Raw genomic sequence first — 15,418 nt, forward strand, 5'->3', positions numbered from 1 at the left:
AGAGAGTGGGAGACCGGAGCTCGATAGCGCAGACAGCTCGAATGTTTCCTGTCTCCGGCTTCATTCAGGTAAATCTGCGGCCTGTGGATCAGCACAACAAAAGAGAGTGCACCGGCGACAGGCCAGGGCTGAATGAGCGGCTGGACTCCAGGGGCACAACGTCAGGAGAGACAGACACGTGCACACGCACACTCACACATGCACATGCACAGATCGCATCTGGGAGATTTAGGCCGGCTGACGCCCCTCATTTTCACAGCTGTAAGGCACATGCCAGTACACATTCCTGCTCAGAGAGCAGGAGTCTTCCCTTGACTGCGCCTGGGACGTAGGATCCGTCCGCAGCCTCATTCGGAAGCACAGGCAGAACCCAGGACATTTCATGTGAGAACAGCTCTGCTTGACGCTCTGCTCTCTATTTCACTGAATCAATGCTGCAGTGTTTTTAGAAACATTTTCTCTCTCTTTTTTGCAGTAATGAGTGTTCGCATGCTGTGCACGCATAAACAGCATGTATGTGTGTGTTATTTACTAAGCTCATGTGTATCTGCCACTAGGGGGAGTGGAATGGGGTGGGCGAACAGGGCCTCATGCCTGTGGGGGCCTCATGCCTGTGGGGGGGGGGGACATTACATGTAATTTGGCTGCTGCTTTTATCCAAAGCGACTTACAGTTGACAGGAGACAATCCTCCCCTGGAGCAATGCAGGGTTAAGGGCCTTGCTCAAGGGCCCAACGCCTGTGCGGACCTTATTGTGGCTACACCGGGCGATTGAACCACCGACCTTACGGGTACCAGTCATCTACCTTAACCGCTACGCTACAGGGCACCCCACGTTAATGTTAGGCACGTACAAATGGAGCAAAGTGTAACTACTAAAGCATCATTCAGAAGCACAGGCAGAACGCAGGACATTTCATGTGAGAACAGCTCTGCTTGACGCTCTGCTCTCTATTTCACTGAATCAATGCTGTAGTGTTTTTAGAAACATTTTCTCTCTCTTTTTTTGCAGTAATGAGTGTTTGCATGCTGTGCACGCATAAACAGCATGTGTGTGTTATTTACTAAGCTCATGTACACTCATTCAGGACTTCATCAGTTATTTATTAGATTTTATTTTCTGCTGCTGTATCCTATCCATTTAGAGGTTTCAGAGGTGCTTTTCTGCATACCACTGTTGTAATGTGTGGTTATTTGCATTCCTGTCAGCTTTGACCAGTCTGGCCCTTCTCCTCTCTTATTATCAAGGCTTTTCTGCCCACACAACTGCGTGATTCACTGGATGATTTAGTTTTTTGCACCATTCTCTGCAAACTCTACAGACTGTTGTGTGTGAAAATCCCAGTAGATCGGCAATTTCTGAGATACTCAAACCAGTCTGTCTGGCATCGACTCTAAATGGTACAACGTTAACATGGCACATTTCCTCACATTTTAAAGCAAATATATGCATATATATATATTATTTTTTACAGTTTCAAAATAATAAAAAATGAAAAAGGTACAAACGTTTGGGAGCCTTGTCAGTTAATACTTCGTAACTCTTCCCATAGTACTCCTCCAACTATAACAGTTTGGAAACGCTTCCTGTAGCCAGCCAATTTTTGGTAGCACCTCTAGCTGAGAAATATTATTCGGCGTCATTGCCTGTTTAAGATGCAGATTTGCAATAATATTCAAGTCTGGGGACTGTGGTGGCCATTCCAATACCTTCATCTGTCTTTCCTGGGGGTACTTAATGGTTAATTTCGAGGTATGCTTCGGACCATTGTCTTGCTGAACATTAGCGTCTATAACTTCTTGATATTTGGTTGAATCCATTCTTCCTTTCACTCGCACAATATTTCTTGTGCCCCCATTCTATCTGAAATCTATCTATTTATTGGTCTTCCAGTCCTTGCCTTGACTTCAACTGTTCCATTTATCTTCCATTTTCCAATACTGTTTCTGACTCTGGAAATAGGTAGTTTGAAACATTGAGGGAGTTTTTGCAGCCTTCATCTTCTTGGTGGAAATAAACCATCTTCATTCTGACATCCTGGGGCAACTGTTTGGAGGAACCCATGGTTGTCAACACCGGACAGTAGTTGGATACTTTAGAAGGCTTGGAGTTTCTTCAGAATAACACTGGATTTATACTCACCTGACTCATTGAAACCCTAACGAGTAAATCACCTGGGTCTGGTAATCATCTTTCAAAAAAATAACAAAGAATAATCCAAAAGCTTTCCTAATGTTTGCACAGGGCCCCTTTCCTTTTAAAAAAGAAAAAAATTCATGAACAGTAAAAAATGAAAATAAAAAGCTGTCTTGCTTTAAAATTTGCATAAAGGTCTCACGTTTAACTCATTCACAGAGTCATTGCAAGAGACGTGTAAACCAGGGGAGCCCATATCTTTGCAGCCCACCGTATATAATCCAACAGTAACGAAAAGCGGCCTGTTAAACCGTCAAATGAACACCGCCCACGACCTCGACACAGCGGAGTGTACAAATAATCAGAAGGTGGTGGTATTATGAATCATCTGAATAAGCGTCCCGTTAACGCTGACACCGCGCCCGGTCTCTGTCCTCTCCCTGAGCCCCTCGCGGGGTGATTTATGCCCAGCAGGCAGAGAGGCGCGGCAGGCAGGCAGGGCGGGCCTGTGAAGCCGCGTCGGAGCGGAGAGAGAGAGAGGGAGCTGCCCGCCGGAGCAGAGCCGGGCGTGCGTCACCTCAGCCCGGTCCTCCGCTGACGAACGACGTCTCTCACCTCACGGCCCCGCGTCACTCCCCCATGAATATTTCATCCGCCGCGGACGGCGTTCTTAATAACCCCGAATGGGTCTGTCAATAACGCCGCCCGCCAGTCCCCCCCCCCCAGCCCCGGCTTAACTTATGTGGACTGTCTGGCGAGAGAGGCCAGATATCGGCACTTCATTAAAAGGCGTGTGGCCCCCCCCCCGGGCCGTGAGAACTGAAGACCTGCCTGCCGCCGTGGTGCGGAAAACAGGCCTTGGAGACGTCACCCCCCCCCCCCCCAGTAAATCACTCTACGAGGCGGGCGGTCATTTTGACAGGAAACGGAGAACAGATCTAAATCATATCCATGTTCAGAAAGCCTCACTGTGCCAGCCCAACTCTGTTGCTGTGGGCTCTGGCCTCTAACAGTATGCGTCAGTGAAGGAATCCGGGAGGACGTCAAAAAAATATATATTCTGGTCTATTGAGACATACTCATCACTGTAGCGCAATTGTGAGCACAGCAGGTTGAACACAATTAAGGTTAAGTTAGATCACGACTCACGAGGCGTTGTTTCCCTTGTGATACATTTTACAGACTCAAAGTGTGTAGATTAACGCTGCTTTTGTGGGTGTTCAGCCCACAGGCCCGGGGTTCTGGAGGAGATCATCCACAACCTGGACTACTGCGACGTGCTGGTGCTGGGAGAGGAGCTGAAGCCCGGGCTGGAGAGCCTGCAGGTAAACCGCAGCTCCCTGCTGGGGAAACACCTGGACGCCACCAACTCCACCTCCGGCATCTCCATCTACGGTGCGTCTCCTTTTCTCCCCAAAGCTTTCTCCCCTATCATATTCAGACTATGCCTTAGTCCTCCCTCCTCCCCAAAGCATTCTTCCCTATCATATTCAGACTATGCCTTAGTCCTCCCTCCTCCCCAAAGCATTCGTCCCTATCATATTCACTATACCTTAGTCCCCCCCACCCCCTCCCTTCTGATATCCCTCTTGTCTAACCCTAACCCTTTAAAAAAAAAATAATAATAATAATAATAATAATTGCACTTGATGACTGTCTTTTTGTTAAGAACAACTCTTCATGCGTATTTTACTAGTTATGGATTTGATACTTTTAACGTGTGGAAGACCCTATGTCCTTGAAAATCTCTTTGGATTAAAAGCGTCTGCCAAATGACTAAAATTTTAAATGTATATTATACATTTCAATTTTAGCACACAAATGCTTTATCACAACTGCCAGCTAACTGACTCAATCTGACTGCTATCTACTTTCAGGGCAAATTGTGAAATTGAATGAAACTTACTTCACAAATTATTTAATTATCCACAGAATGTATAGCTGCTGGCAACTTCCGCTCAGTGCAGGACTGTGGTCTAACCAACTTCCATCATCATTGTGATGTTATTGAGGGGAGCAAAGCTGTAATGTTAACTATTTTGCAGTACAAGGATGTGTATTCCTTAATTGTCATCATTAAACACGCACTGTAAGACCTGCCAAAGCAACAGCAGGAGTGGCATCGAGGCTAAAAAGTTAATAACCGTACTGTGACAAAAAATGTGACAGTGTATAACATTTTCCTATGTATTTATAGCTGGCAAATTAATTTTATTCCTCAAGTCGTTTATTTCTCATTAAACCCGAGTGGTGCCTAGCGGAGCTCTGCTAGGGGTCAGTGGCGGACGGCAGCATACCGCCGGTGCTGATACCGCCGGTGCTGACAGCTTGTCACCAGTCCTCTGTGACAGAGGCACACATGTCCAGGCTCCATCTGAGGCCAGTCAGGAAATAAGTGACCAGAGGGCTAAAACTCCTCTGAATCTGTGAATGCTGGAGAAAACCACTCGTCAGGCGTTTGCTCACAGCTCCAGCTAGGCGAGAGATATTTTTTTATCTAGATGCAATATTCATAATTTTCCTTGCATTCTTCAATGTATAGTGGGCGCAGGGTTGATCTCAGCCGGCACAAGGAGTATTGCATGTGCCCTTCGCTGCTCTTGAGAAAGTGCTTTTTTTATAACAGCTTTTTCTCCATGGTTATGTTATGGTCACTGAGCTAGTGCATTATTTGGTCTTCGCTTCATATAACTGCCGGTGGAAAAAATACAGTGCTTCAGTCCTTAGTTACATTGTTCCCGCGATTCAAAGTCATTCGGTTTTGTGAATTAATTAAATTAGTCCCTGGACATTTTTAGCGCAAGCTGACTCAGGTAAGATGAATACTCTGCACAAGTTCAAGTGCAGCGAGTCATTTTACAATGCAGTACATTCTGGTTCAATTCCTCTATACGTAGAGCACTTAACTTTCTTCCTTAGCATTTATAAAACATATCATTATAGTGATTGAGCTCGCCCACTCAGCGCATTGAATTATATGCTAAATAAAGGATAATACCTTATTTGTAAGTCAGTTATGAAGAAATAACTGCCCGACATGGTGGTACTATGGCCTGACTCATAGCCCAAAGTAATGTAGTTATGGACAATTTATTTTTAGTTTAGAACTAAAAAAACTAAAAATAAATTGTCCTTAGCTACATTACTTTGGGCTATGAGTCAGGCCATAGCACCACCATGTCGGGCAGCTATTTCTTCATGTATTACTTGAAGCACTATGGTGACCGGAGGAAAAAGAATCCCTGTTGCTGATAAAAAGTGTTAGTGCAGCGTGCATATGCCTTCTGTAACTGAAAGCTAACTGTATCATCACCTAAGAAAAGTTCATAAAAAAGGAAATAATATGGTAAATATAATGCTATATACACTCACCGAGCACTTTATTTGGAAAATGTTTACTTTATTACACCTACTTATTAATGCGATTATCTAATCAGCCAATTGTGTGGCAGCAGTGCAATGCATGGGGCTACATGGCTCAGGCAGTAAGAGCAGTCATCTCATTGGCTCAGGTGGTAAGAGCAGTTGTCTGGCAGTTGGAGGGTTGCCGGTTCGATCCCCCGCCCGGGCTGTGTTGAAGTGTCCCTGAGCAAGACACCTAACCCCCAAACGCTCCTGACGAGCTGGTCGGCGCCTTGCATGGCAGCCAATTGCCGTTGGTGTGTGAGTGTGTGTATGAATGGGTGAATGAGAAGCATCAATTGTACAGCGCTTTGGATAAAGGCGCTATATAAATTCCATCCATTTACCATTTACCATTTACCATGAATGCAATCATGTAGATACGGGTCAGGAGCTTCAGTTAATGTTCACATCAACCATCAGAATGGGGAAAAAATGTGATCTCAGTGACTTTGACCATGGAATGATTGTTTGTGGCAGGCAGGGTGGTTTGAGTGTCTCAGAAACTGCTGATCTTGGGGTGTCTCGGTGGCGCAGCCTGTAGCGCACTAACCGCATGCTCATTGCGAGCCGCGACGTCAGCGGTTCGAATCCGACCGTCTGACATTTGTCTTTCCCTCTCTCTCGCTCCCATTCTTCCTGTCTCTCTATACTATACTGTCCAATAAAACTGAAAAAAGGCCTAAAAAATATCTTTAAAAAAAAAGAAACTGCTGATCTCCTAGGATTTCCACACACACTAGTCTCTAGAGCAGGGGTCTCCAATCTTATCCTAAAAGGGCCGGCGTGGGTGCAGGTTTTTTTTTTTACCCAGCAGTAACACACCTGATTATACTAATGAACTAATCGTGGTCTTTAATCAAGACCTAGATGAGTAGAATCAGCTGTCTTAGTCCTGTGCAAAAACAACAACCTGCACACACACCGGCCCTTTCTGGATAAGATTGGAGACCCCTGCTCTAGAGTTTGCAAAGAATGGTGCAAAAACAAAATAAATCCAGTGAGGTGTAGACAGAAACACCTTGTTAATGAGAGACGTCAGAGGAGAAGGGCCAGACTGGTCAAAGCTGCCAGGAAGGTGACAGTAATGTAAATAACCACACATTACAACAGTGGTGTGCAGAAGAGCATCTCTGAACACACAATGCATCATAACTCTACAGCAGTAGAGGTCTAAAAAATAAGTCTAATAATAAAGTGCTGGGAGAGTGTATATATATATATATACATAAAAATACAAATTATATATAACAATTTATACAAATTTGACGCTGTATTCCCGACTCCAGGGGCATGCAACTGAATGGAGCCCGGCTGGCCGCCCCATGTTTAACTGAAGCGCAGAAAGACCTCAGTATTGTAACGTTAGCTGTCGAAATCAGCCTGCAGTCAGTCCGGACTTCACACTATATCTACTTTACAGAGAATATCAGTGCACTGAATATATTTCAGCCTCTCGAGGGCGTTCCGTATATATTCCGTATGTTCCTCTGCCCTCGCGGCACTGTCTGTTGTTTTTCACAGTGAATTACAGACAGTAAAAGTTTGATCATTCTCTCCTCACCCACTCGTGTGTTGTACGTTATTTTATTGTCACTGCCAAAGTTAAAATGCTCGGTTACGTTATGTTTTAATGGTCATCGTTCCGACAATGCAAAGTGGAGCTCAATGCAATGTAGCCGCTAAGATAACCGTACTACTTGCATGAATTAGAATGCATTAGAATTTAAATGAAAAGTAATCTTGTTTTGCAATTTGAGGAAATGTGTCACGTTTAACTTTGTACCATTTAGAGGTCAGGTTTGCTGTTTCTGTTCACCGAGATATTAATTGTAAAAGGCTTTTTGACCAGGGATGCCCAAATTTGTATAGTAAATAAGCCCACGTGACGAAACTATGAATTCAATTAATGGATGATTGTATGTTGTGTTTCCAGGTGTTGACTCTATGTCGAATTACGAGCAGGTGGTCAGGCAGGTGAGGTACCTGCACTGGCGAGGGGCAGAGCTGTCAGAGAGGAAGTTCCGCCTCTCCTGCTCAGAGCTGAACGGCCGATACACCAGCAACGAGTTCAACCTGGAGGTCAGTGTGCTGAAGAGGCCCGAAATCTCCACCAAAACGTTGCGCTTAACCTCATTACGAAAGAAATGACCAGCAGCTAGCCACACGTCGTGGTTAAATTAACTACACGGGCCCTGTTTTTGCGGTAAAAATTGGAATAAACAGAATTTTAGCTCACTTCCGTGCTCCTTCGCCCTCAATATGTCTCTGTGTATTTAACGCGTAAGTGCATTTTTGCCCCTGTGAATGCGTTCTTATCTCTGTGTGAGATCACTGCTGTTTGACAGTCCCTCCTCTCCGCCCCGCTCTCCCCCAGGTCAGTGTTCTTCACAGTTCAGAGGCCGAGGGACATGTCAATCACATGGCGGTCCCGCCTCAGTACCTGCAGGCTGTCCATCATCCAATCATGGCGCACAGTCAAAGCTCAGCCCACAACTCAGGTGAGGGATGTGTACTGACGCCGTCTGACCGATTAACAGCCCGTGAAAACCCGATCGCCTGGTTACCGGTTCGTTAATTATCTTTGTTAATTCACTTTAACGAGGAGCTATTGCCGTCCCTGGGAGCGCTGGCCTCACTGAGGAGAGTGTAATGAATCTGAGGCTAGCATAGCGATGTGCAGGCCACCAGATATAGTAACTGGAGAAAGAGACGTGGTGAATACCGCAATGGAGCACCTCCACATCTCTTATATTACAACAGCATCCGCCCGCAGCATCCAACTGTCCTCCTGCTCTCCTCCCAGGAGGAGTTCACCTCCTTCTGCTCCTCAGCTGGCCGTTTCTTCCTATAATATAATTAAGGCTGGCCTTAAAGGAGCATGGAGCAGTGCTGTAGAAATACGGCAGGGGAGAGGGCTAAGCATTAGTCTTCCGATGCTTCTTAACAAGATGAGTCATTCCTCTGAGAGGGCCACGTACAGCCCAGTACATGGGCTGACCTGCGGGATCAAAAAGGCACCGCTGATTTCTCTGTCTTATATGCAGGGGTAATTAAAATGAATTAAGCGGTCAGTTAAAAGCCCTCGACTAAAACCCCTCACACCCCAGCAGGGCAAGGGTTGACTGAGTGTGGAGAGGCCATTTAGACCCACACACTGGCAAGGGATGCTGGGATGCAAGTTCACAGAGGGAGAGAGCGAGCTTGAACAGCGCGCGCACACACATGCAGGCACAGATTTCCATGATTGCATACACATACATAGACATACATGCATGCGCAAACACACACGCACACACGCACATGCACAGCTGACAGCTCTGAAAAAAGGTAGACCAGATTTTGACACAGCCCCAGAGGACGAGAGCAAGGAGGGAGATTTGAGAGAGAAACAGAAAGCAGGATGTAGAGGCGTGGACTTGCCCAAGTCCCATGCTTCTGCAGCCTTCTGGCCAGCGCCCAATCAGATCTGTTCGCTGACCTTGTGGTTTAAACAACAACCCTACTGAACCCTAGCATGTCCAAGCATCCCCCACATACCTCTCTCTGGCAGGCCACTGTTCTGGCCTCTTAATCCCTCTGCTGGCAGCACAGTGTGTGTGTGTGTGTGTGTGTGTGTGTGTGTGTGTGTGTGTGTGTGTGTGTGTGTGTGTGTGTGTGTGTGTGTCAGTCATGCACCACCCTGTGACAATAAGCTTTATTCTCTTTTCTCTACTGCACACCTAGTGTGTGTCCTTAGGACAGAGGGGCCTATTGTCCTGACACTCTAATCCCATGTAACCGCCTCTCAACTGGAGCCTGACCTCCTCCTGTGTGTGTGTCTGTGTGTGTGTGTGTGTACATATTACGAGATGGTCTTAATGGAATGAAGCGCACTGTATCTATCCTACATTTTTCCCCCAGTGTTTAGCAGTGTAACCCCTCTACCCTGACAGCACACATCACTTTTAAATGGGAGGGTTGAATTTGTCTGTGCCATCAAAACTGCTGTTGGTCCCGAGACAGGGAAAACAACCTTTTGTCAGCATATGAGCTTTTCATTGCCTCCAGTGCTATTGCTTTACCAGCGCCAAACGGCCCATCACTGCCTTGCTGTGTCAGCTCACTCTAACCTGCCCCCCCCCCCCGCCCGCTCGCCGTTCCTCTCCAGCGATTCCCAGTGCAGCCACCGTGGTCATCGTGATGTGCATCACCACCCTGGTGGTCATCGTGGTCCTGGGGATCTATCGCGTCCACGTGGCCCACCAACGCAGCTCCGACGGCGGGGACAGGACCGCGGAGGGCGGGGTCGACTGGAGCAACTCGGCCCTCAACATCACAGTCAACCCCATGGAGGTGAGAGAGAGGGGGGCGCAGGCCCGCAGAGGTGAACAGAGCGAGTGAAAGAAGGAGAAACGGGGATGGGTAGACACAGAGACTGTACAGGTCTGAGGTACAGTACTGTGCAAAAGTCTTAGGCACTTGTATAGCATTCTGTGCAGATGAGATTCTTTCAAAAATAATTCAATGAAAGATCCTAAATAAATGTACTATACATTTTACATTACATTTTAGTAATTTGGCAGGATAGTTAAAAACTGAATCAAATCTAAAATTTTTGTGACCGCCCTTCGGCGTTAAAACTGCATCACTTCTCTGAGATGCAGTCCTGCAGTTCTATAAGACTATCAGCATAAATCTCAAATGTGTTCTTTTATACTACAAAAAAATAAACATATATATAATAAAGTCTAGGGTGCCTAAAACTTCTGCACATTACTGTGTATACAGAGTTGGAAAAGAAAGTGAAAAGCAGAAAGAGATATTCTTCCCCAAAAGCTCTGTTTCTGTTTCAAAACACATCAAATGCTGAATGCCACGCCACACTTAACATATGGAGCCTTAGTTATGTTAGAACCCCAGTTAGCCTCAGTTATGTTAGAACCCCAGTTAGCCTCAGTTATGTTAGAACCCCAGTTAGCCTCAGTTATGTTAGAACCCCAGTTAGCCTCAGTTATGTTAGAACCCCAGTTAGCCTCAGTTATGTTAGAACCCCAGTTAGCCTCAGTTATGTTAGAACCCCAGTTAGCCTCAGTTATGTTAGAACCCCAGTTAGCCTCAGTTATGTTTGAACCCCAGTTAGCCTCAGTTATGTTAGAACCCCAGTTAGCCTCAGTTATGTTAGAACCCCAGTTAGCCTCAGTTATGTTAGAACCCCAGTTAGCCTCAGTTATGTTAGAACCCCAGTTAGCCTCAGTTATGTTAGAACCCCAGTTAGCCTCAGTTATGTTAGAACCCCAGTTAGCCTCAGTTATGTTTGAACCCCAGTTAGCCTCAGTTATGTTAGAACCCCAGTTAGCCTCAGTTATGTTAGAACCCCAGCTAGCCTCAGTTATGTTAGAACCCCAGTTAGCCTCAGTTATGTTAGAACCCCAGTTAGCCTCAGTTATGTTAGAACCCCAGTTAGCCTCAGTTATGTTAGAACCTCAGCTAGCCTCAGTTATGTTAGAACCCCAGTTAGCCTCAGTTATGTTAGAACTTCAGTTAAAGCCTTGTGTGACTAAAACGGAACAACTGACCTGTTTTTTTTTAAACATCAATGTGTTCATTGGTAAAGCTACAGTTATCAATTGAACTGTGTGAGGGTCATTTATCTGTTCACATACACTATTTCGCCAGGGTAAGAACTCTTAGTAAGAATAAAATTGAGTTTCAAAACCTAAATTGATGAACACAACCTTATGCTCAAAATGACTGACGATCAGGAACAGCGGGTTGAGACAGATACCTTCTTAAAATGAGCTTCTTTACAAATGCTATTTACAAATGCTTAAATCTTATCTGTATCTATCGACATGATAATTAGAAAAGAAACAGTGGGTGTTAGAATATATGTAAACAAATTGCCCGCTCAGTGTTTTGGGGCCCATTCCATATCAGTTCATTTATATTGATAATCAGCCCCTTGTGGGTCCTGAGGTCGGCCATTCGCAAATTATGTCCCGGCAGGTGCAAATTAAGCTGATTAAATGTGCAGCAATACTGCGAGATGCAAGAGAAGAAGACATACACCTTGCACATTATTCTGGGGAAAAAAATCTATTTACAGCGTAACCAACAGCATGCCACAGTGCGAGCTTTCATGCGGAAATGTGCCGAAACTCTCCACGCCTGCATTCAATGTTGCACAGAAAAAAAATCCCATTTTCTCATATCTAAAGAGCGTATAGCAAAGGTAATAAGGCAGTTGTAACAACGTTGGTCCTCTTGCCCCTGTCCTGATGCAATGAATACTTAAAAAAAATATGGTTTTACTGAAATCAAAGAAATCCCTTTCCATTAGACCAGCCGTTACAAACAAAGCACGTGTAGATGAGGCAGGGAGAGATAAGAAAGGGAGAGAGAGAGAGACGGAGGGAAGAAGAGTCCGTCACACTCTTCCTCCCCTGTGCCGCAGAGCTTTGAGGAGCCGCAGGCTGCAGCCGATGAGGAGGAGGAGGAGGAGGAGGAGGAAGAGGAGGACGAAGAGGACGAAGACGAGCTGGACGACGACATCACCAGTGCGGAGTCTGAGGACAGCGATGACGAGGAAGCCGCGGTTCCCAGGGGGCCGCGGGGGGACAAGAGCCAGCGGCAGTGGGACGCCTCCACGTTACCCTACTAGGCCCACACAAACACAACCCCACTTACAACAATCTATGCCGAATTCGGAGGTTCCCAGTGCGTTGGCAGGACTGCTCTCACTGGCAATTCAACTCACAAAAGTGTGTTTCCCCCCCCCCCCCCCCAAAAAAAAAACATAGTCCATTTCCACTGAAAGTCAATGGGATGTCACTCTGCTGGTTCTGAATGTGTTCTGCACCGCTAATCCCACTCCTGTAGTGACAGTGCCAGACTGTTAGGCCATGAGGTTTTTTTATACTTTTATTTGACTATTTAACGAATGCCCTGCTGATAGCAATTGCACTTTTTATGTTGCTTGTCAGACCACGATTTCTCAATATCTTCGGATTAGTGTAAACACACATGTGCAGTAAACACTGTATTAATGATTGGGATTTCAGAATCCAATCAGAAAATCTCAATGAACCCAGCAGGTCACTATTTTTGACAGAACCATGCCTTGTGATATTTCAAATCTCTGCAAATTTGAAGGTTGTCAAGTTCCCCTTCATGGTCTTGTGACAAATCCTGTAGTCTTAGGTCTGAAATCATATGGTTTCTATGCTAGAAAAATATTAACTAAAACCTAAATACTTATAATGTTATTTTTCCACATCCTTTTTGGATTCAAAGCCACATGAGAACCTCTGAGAGTTGTGATTAGTGTCTCTCTAAATGCCCAATCCGTCGGTTGCAATTTACACAAAGTGGAAAAGACACAGCACAGATCTGAATGGAAAAATGTACACACTGTATATTGTACTTTTGGTCTTTTCCGTTAAATACCCCAGGACTTTAAGGTTCTTGTCTTTCATATAAATGTCATTGTAATAAATAAAAAATAATATGCCATTTATTTCCAGTGTTTTAATGTCTAAGTTGGTTTTTCCCTTGCAATTAAATATATTTTGATTATCGTAATTTAAAAAGTAGGCAGTGTAAAAGACGTATCATTCTTCAGAGAGATAATGATAATAAACCGTGGCACTAAGAGAGCTTCACTTTATGTTCAGTTGATGTATGTTTGATCTTGGGATTTATTTTCATGAAAGTTCTATTTATTTTCAGTTTTTTGGAAACAGTGAGGAAAGGTAGTAGCTTTTTTACAAGCTCTTTCTGTACATAGCATAGAGTAGTGAACAGAAGTCCACTCCATGGCTTCTCCCATGTGTATGTTAGGCCCACACTTGCTTGTTGGAGACCCCAGCCTCTGTATGTGTTTGTAACCAGCTCACCTTTCTTTGGTTTTCTTCTGTCTCGCCATCGGTGAGCGGCCAGGCCTCTGTCTGGGACGGGGGGCTGTGGGCTTGTTGAGAGGGGCATGCATCACCTTCCACGTGTTAAAGTGGGGCTTTAGTGTTGAGAAGTGTTACTTTTTCCTCCCCGAGCATAATAATATCCTGTGTTTAGAAGCCACGTTTCCATACGTGCCGCTGCCCTGTGACGGCTCAAGATGAACAAACATATGAGAACGGTAAACGTGACGTGAGAGACTTGCACCTGTTCATCTGAGCTATCCTCTGAAGCTTGTCCTTTAAAAAAATCTCAACCAAGCAATGTTTTAAATCATTAACAGCCATTATCAGCAGTCAATTTTTGAAATGGAATATTATCTAGCGGAGTTTCTGGACTGTATCTGTACAGAGTCATTTTAAACTGAACATTGTAGTCCCAGAATTATTTTTATCCTTTCGATATATTGCCATTTACACAGAAATAGGAATACAGGGTAGTAATCAGCACTTCTCTGACAGTCTGCTCCAGTGATCCATTGCACCTTGTGTACTTTCTTCAGAGAGTCCAGCCATGGCAACACACTCCCCACTCCCCCATGCGAGATTGTGGCAGAGGCACCATTTTAGTCTGTGGTGACAAGACCTTGCTTGCTGTTTGTTACCTGATTTAGCTGGGAGAACGCCATTTTGAATCTGTGTATAGGTAGCTACATGTAAAGTCTGTAGCGGTGATTAGGATTGTTTCATCCCTTTTTCGCGTTTGTGAGTGTGACAGTTACTTTTGGCTCATTCACACCATTAGATTGCATCCAGCCATTTTCTTTTGAGCTTGTTTGTTTGTTTCGTTTTTTTTTTATCTCCAGTTTCGGGTTTTGTTTTTTCATTAAATCCATGGTTGCCAACTTGTTTGTTCTACAGGAAGAAGAAGAAGAAGAAAGTAAATGCTGTTTAAAAAAAAAAATCAACCCTGTAAAATGTGTAAAATTTTATTTGTTCTCTTTTTTCTTTTGTTTTATGTTTTGGTTACTTTTTGGTGGTCACTACCGCACTTTCTGTACATTGGCCAATAAAGACGTTTTAGAATCACGCCGTGTTTCTCTTTTTTCTGCATGTCCGTGCCAGTCTTTTCCCTTTTAAAGGGTGGTGCTACACATAAAATGATTGATCTTGATTCCTCATTAGGCACATTTCCTTCCCACATCCAAATTATTCAACACTGACCAGGGAAATTTAAAACAAGTAGTTCACTATATACTCAGTGAGTACTTTATTAGGTATTTATTAGACTTTTTTTGTTTTTTGATCCTAGCCCTCCTTGAACAGGATTAACAAGTCTGCTTGACATGACATTTTTTCAATGGCTGAACCATTTCTGATTCAATATCTCCCCCTAGTGGCCTGTTTTATAAACGTTGCCTCTGATTCACTCATGCCAATACTGTCTCCATAATAAATCTAAACTGTAATGGCATATTGCAAGCTTAAGATCAAGTGACAAACAGCTGTTTGTGCAGCGAAATGACAGATTGCCACAGACATCCACTGCCCCCTCATGGGAACAACTAATTAACATGAAACAAAAGTGCTGCACATAAATTTCAAAGACCATTACAAAAGAATAACCTTGTAATGATTACTGAGCTGTAAACGTGCATTTTAGATACCTTACATTGGCACAGAAAGCCATGGAGTCACTGTACTTCTCCAAGTTAATTTAATCGTGCTTCTCATTTCTAAACCTATTGCACTTAACATGAGGGGCGACATGGCTCAGGCAGTAAGAGCAGTCGTCTCATTGGCTCAGGCAGTAAGAGCAGTCGTCTGGCAGTCGGAGGGTTGCCGGTTCGATCCCCCGCCCAGGCTGTGTCGAAGTGTCCCTGAGCAAGACTCCTAACCCCCAAATGCTCCTGATGAGCTGGTCGGTACCTTGCATGGCAGCCAATCGCCATTGGTGTGTGAGTGTGTGAGTGTGTGAGTGTGTGAGTGTGTGAGTGTGTGAGTG

The 15,418-nt window shown here is 44.7% G+C and overlaps 1 protein-coding gene across 1 annotated transcript in view; it reads left to right on the plus strand.

Moving 5' to 3' along the window:
* Positions 1–14,502, plus strand: part of LOC133107895 (calsyntenin-2-like) — a 275,668-nt gene extending 261,166 nt beyond the window's left edge. The window contains exons 13-17 of the mRNA XM_061217183.1: positions 3,362–3,532; positions 7,476–7,621; positions 7,917–8,040; positions 9,690–9,874; positions 11,976–14,502. Of these exons, the coding sequence (XP_061073167.1) occupies positions 3,362–3,532; positions 7,476–7,621; positions 7,917–8,040; positions 9,690–9,874; positions 11,976–12,182 (833 nt within the window). The 3' untranslated portion in view covers positions 12,183–14,502. The remainder of the gene's footprint in view (positions 1–3,361; positions 3,533–7,475; positions 7,622–7,916; positions 8,041–9,689; positions 9,875–11,975) is intronic.
* Positions 14,503–15,418: the final 916 nt, after the last annotated feature.

Source organism: Conger conger, chromosome 13, assembly GCF_963514075.1.
Source record: "Conger conger chromosome 13, fConCon1.1, whole genome shotgun sequence".
Classification (NCBI taxonomy): domain Eukaryota; kingdom Metazoa; phylum Chordata; class Actinopteri; order Anguilliformes; family Congridae; genus Conger; species Conger conger.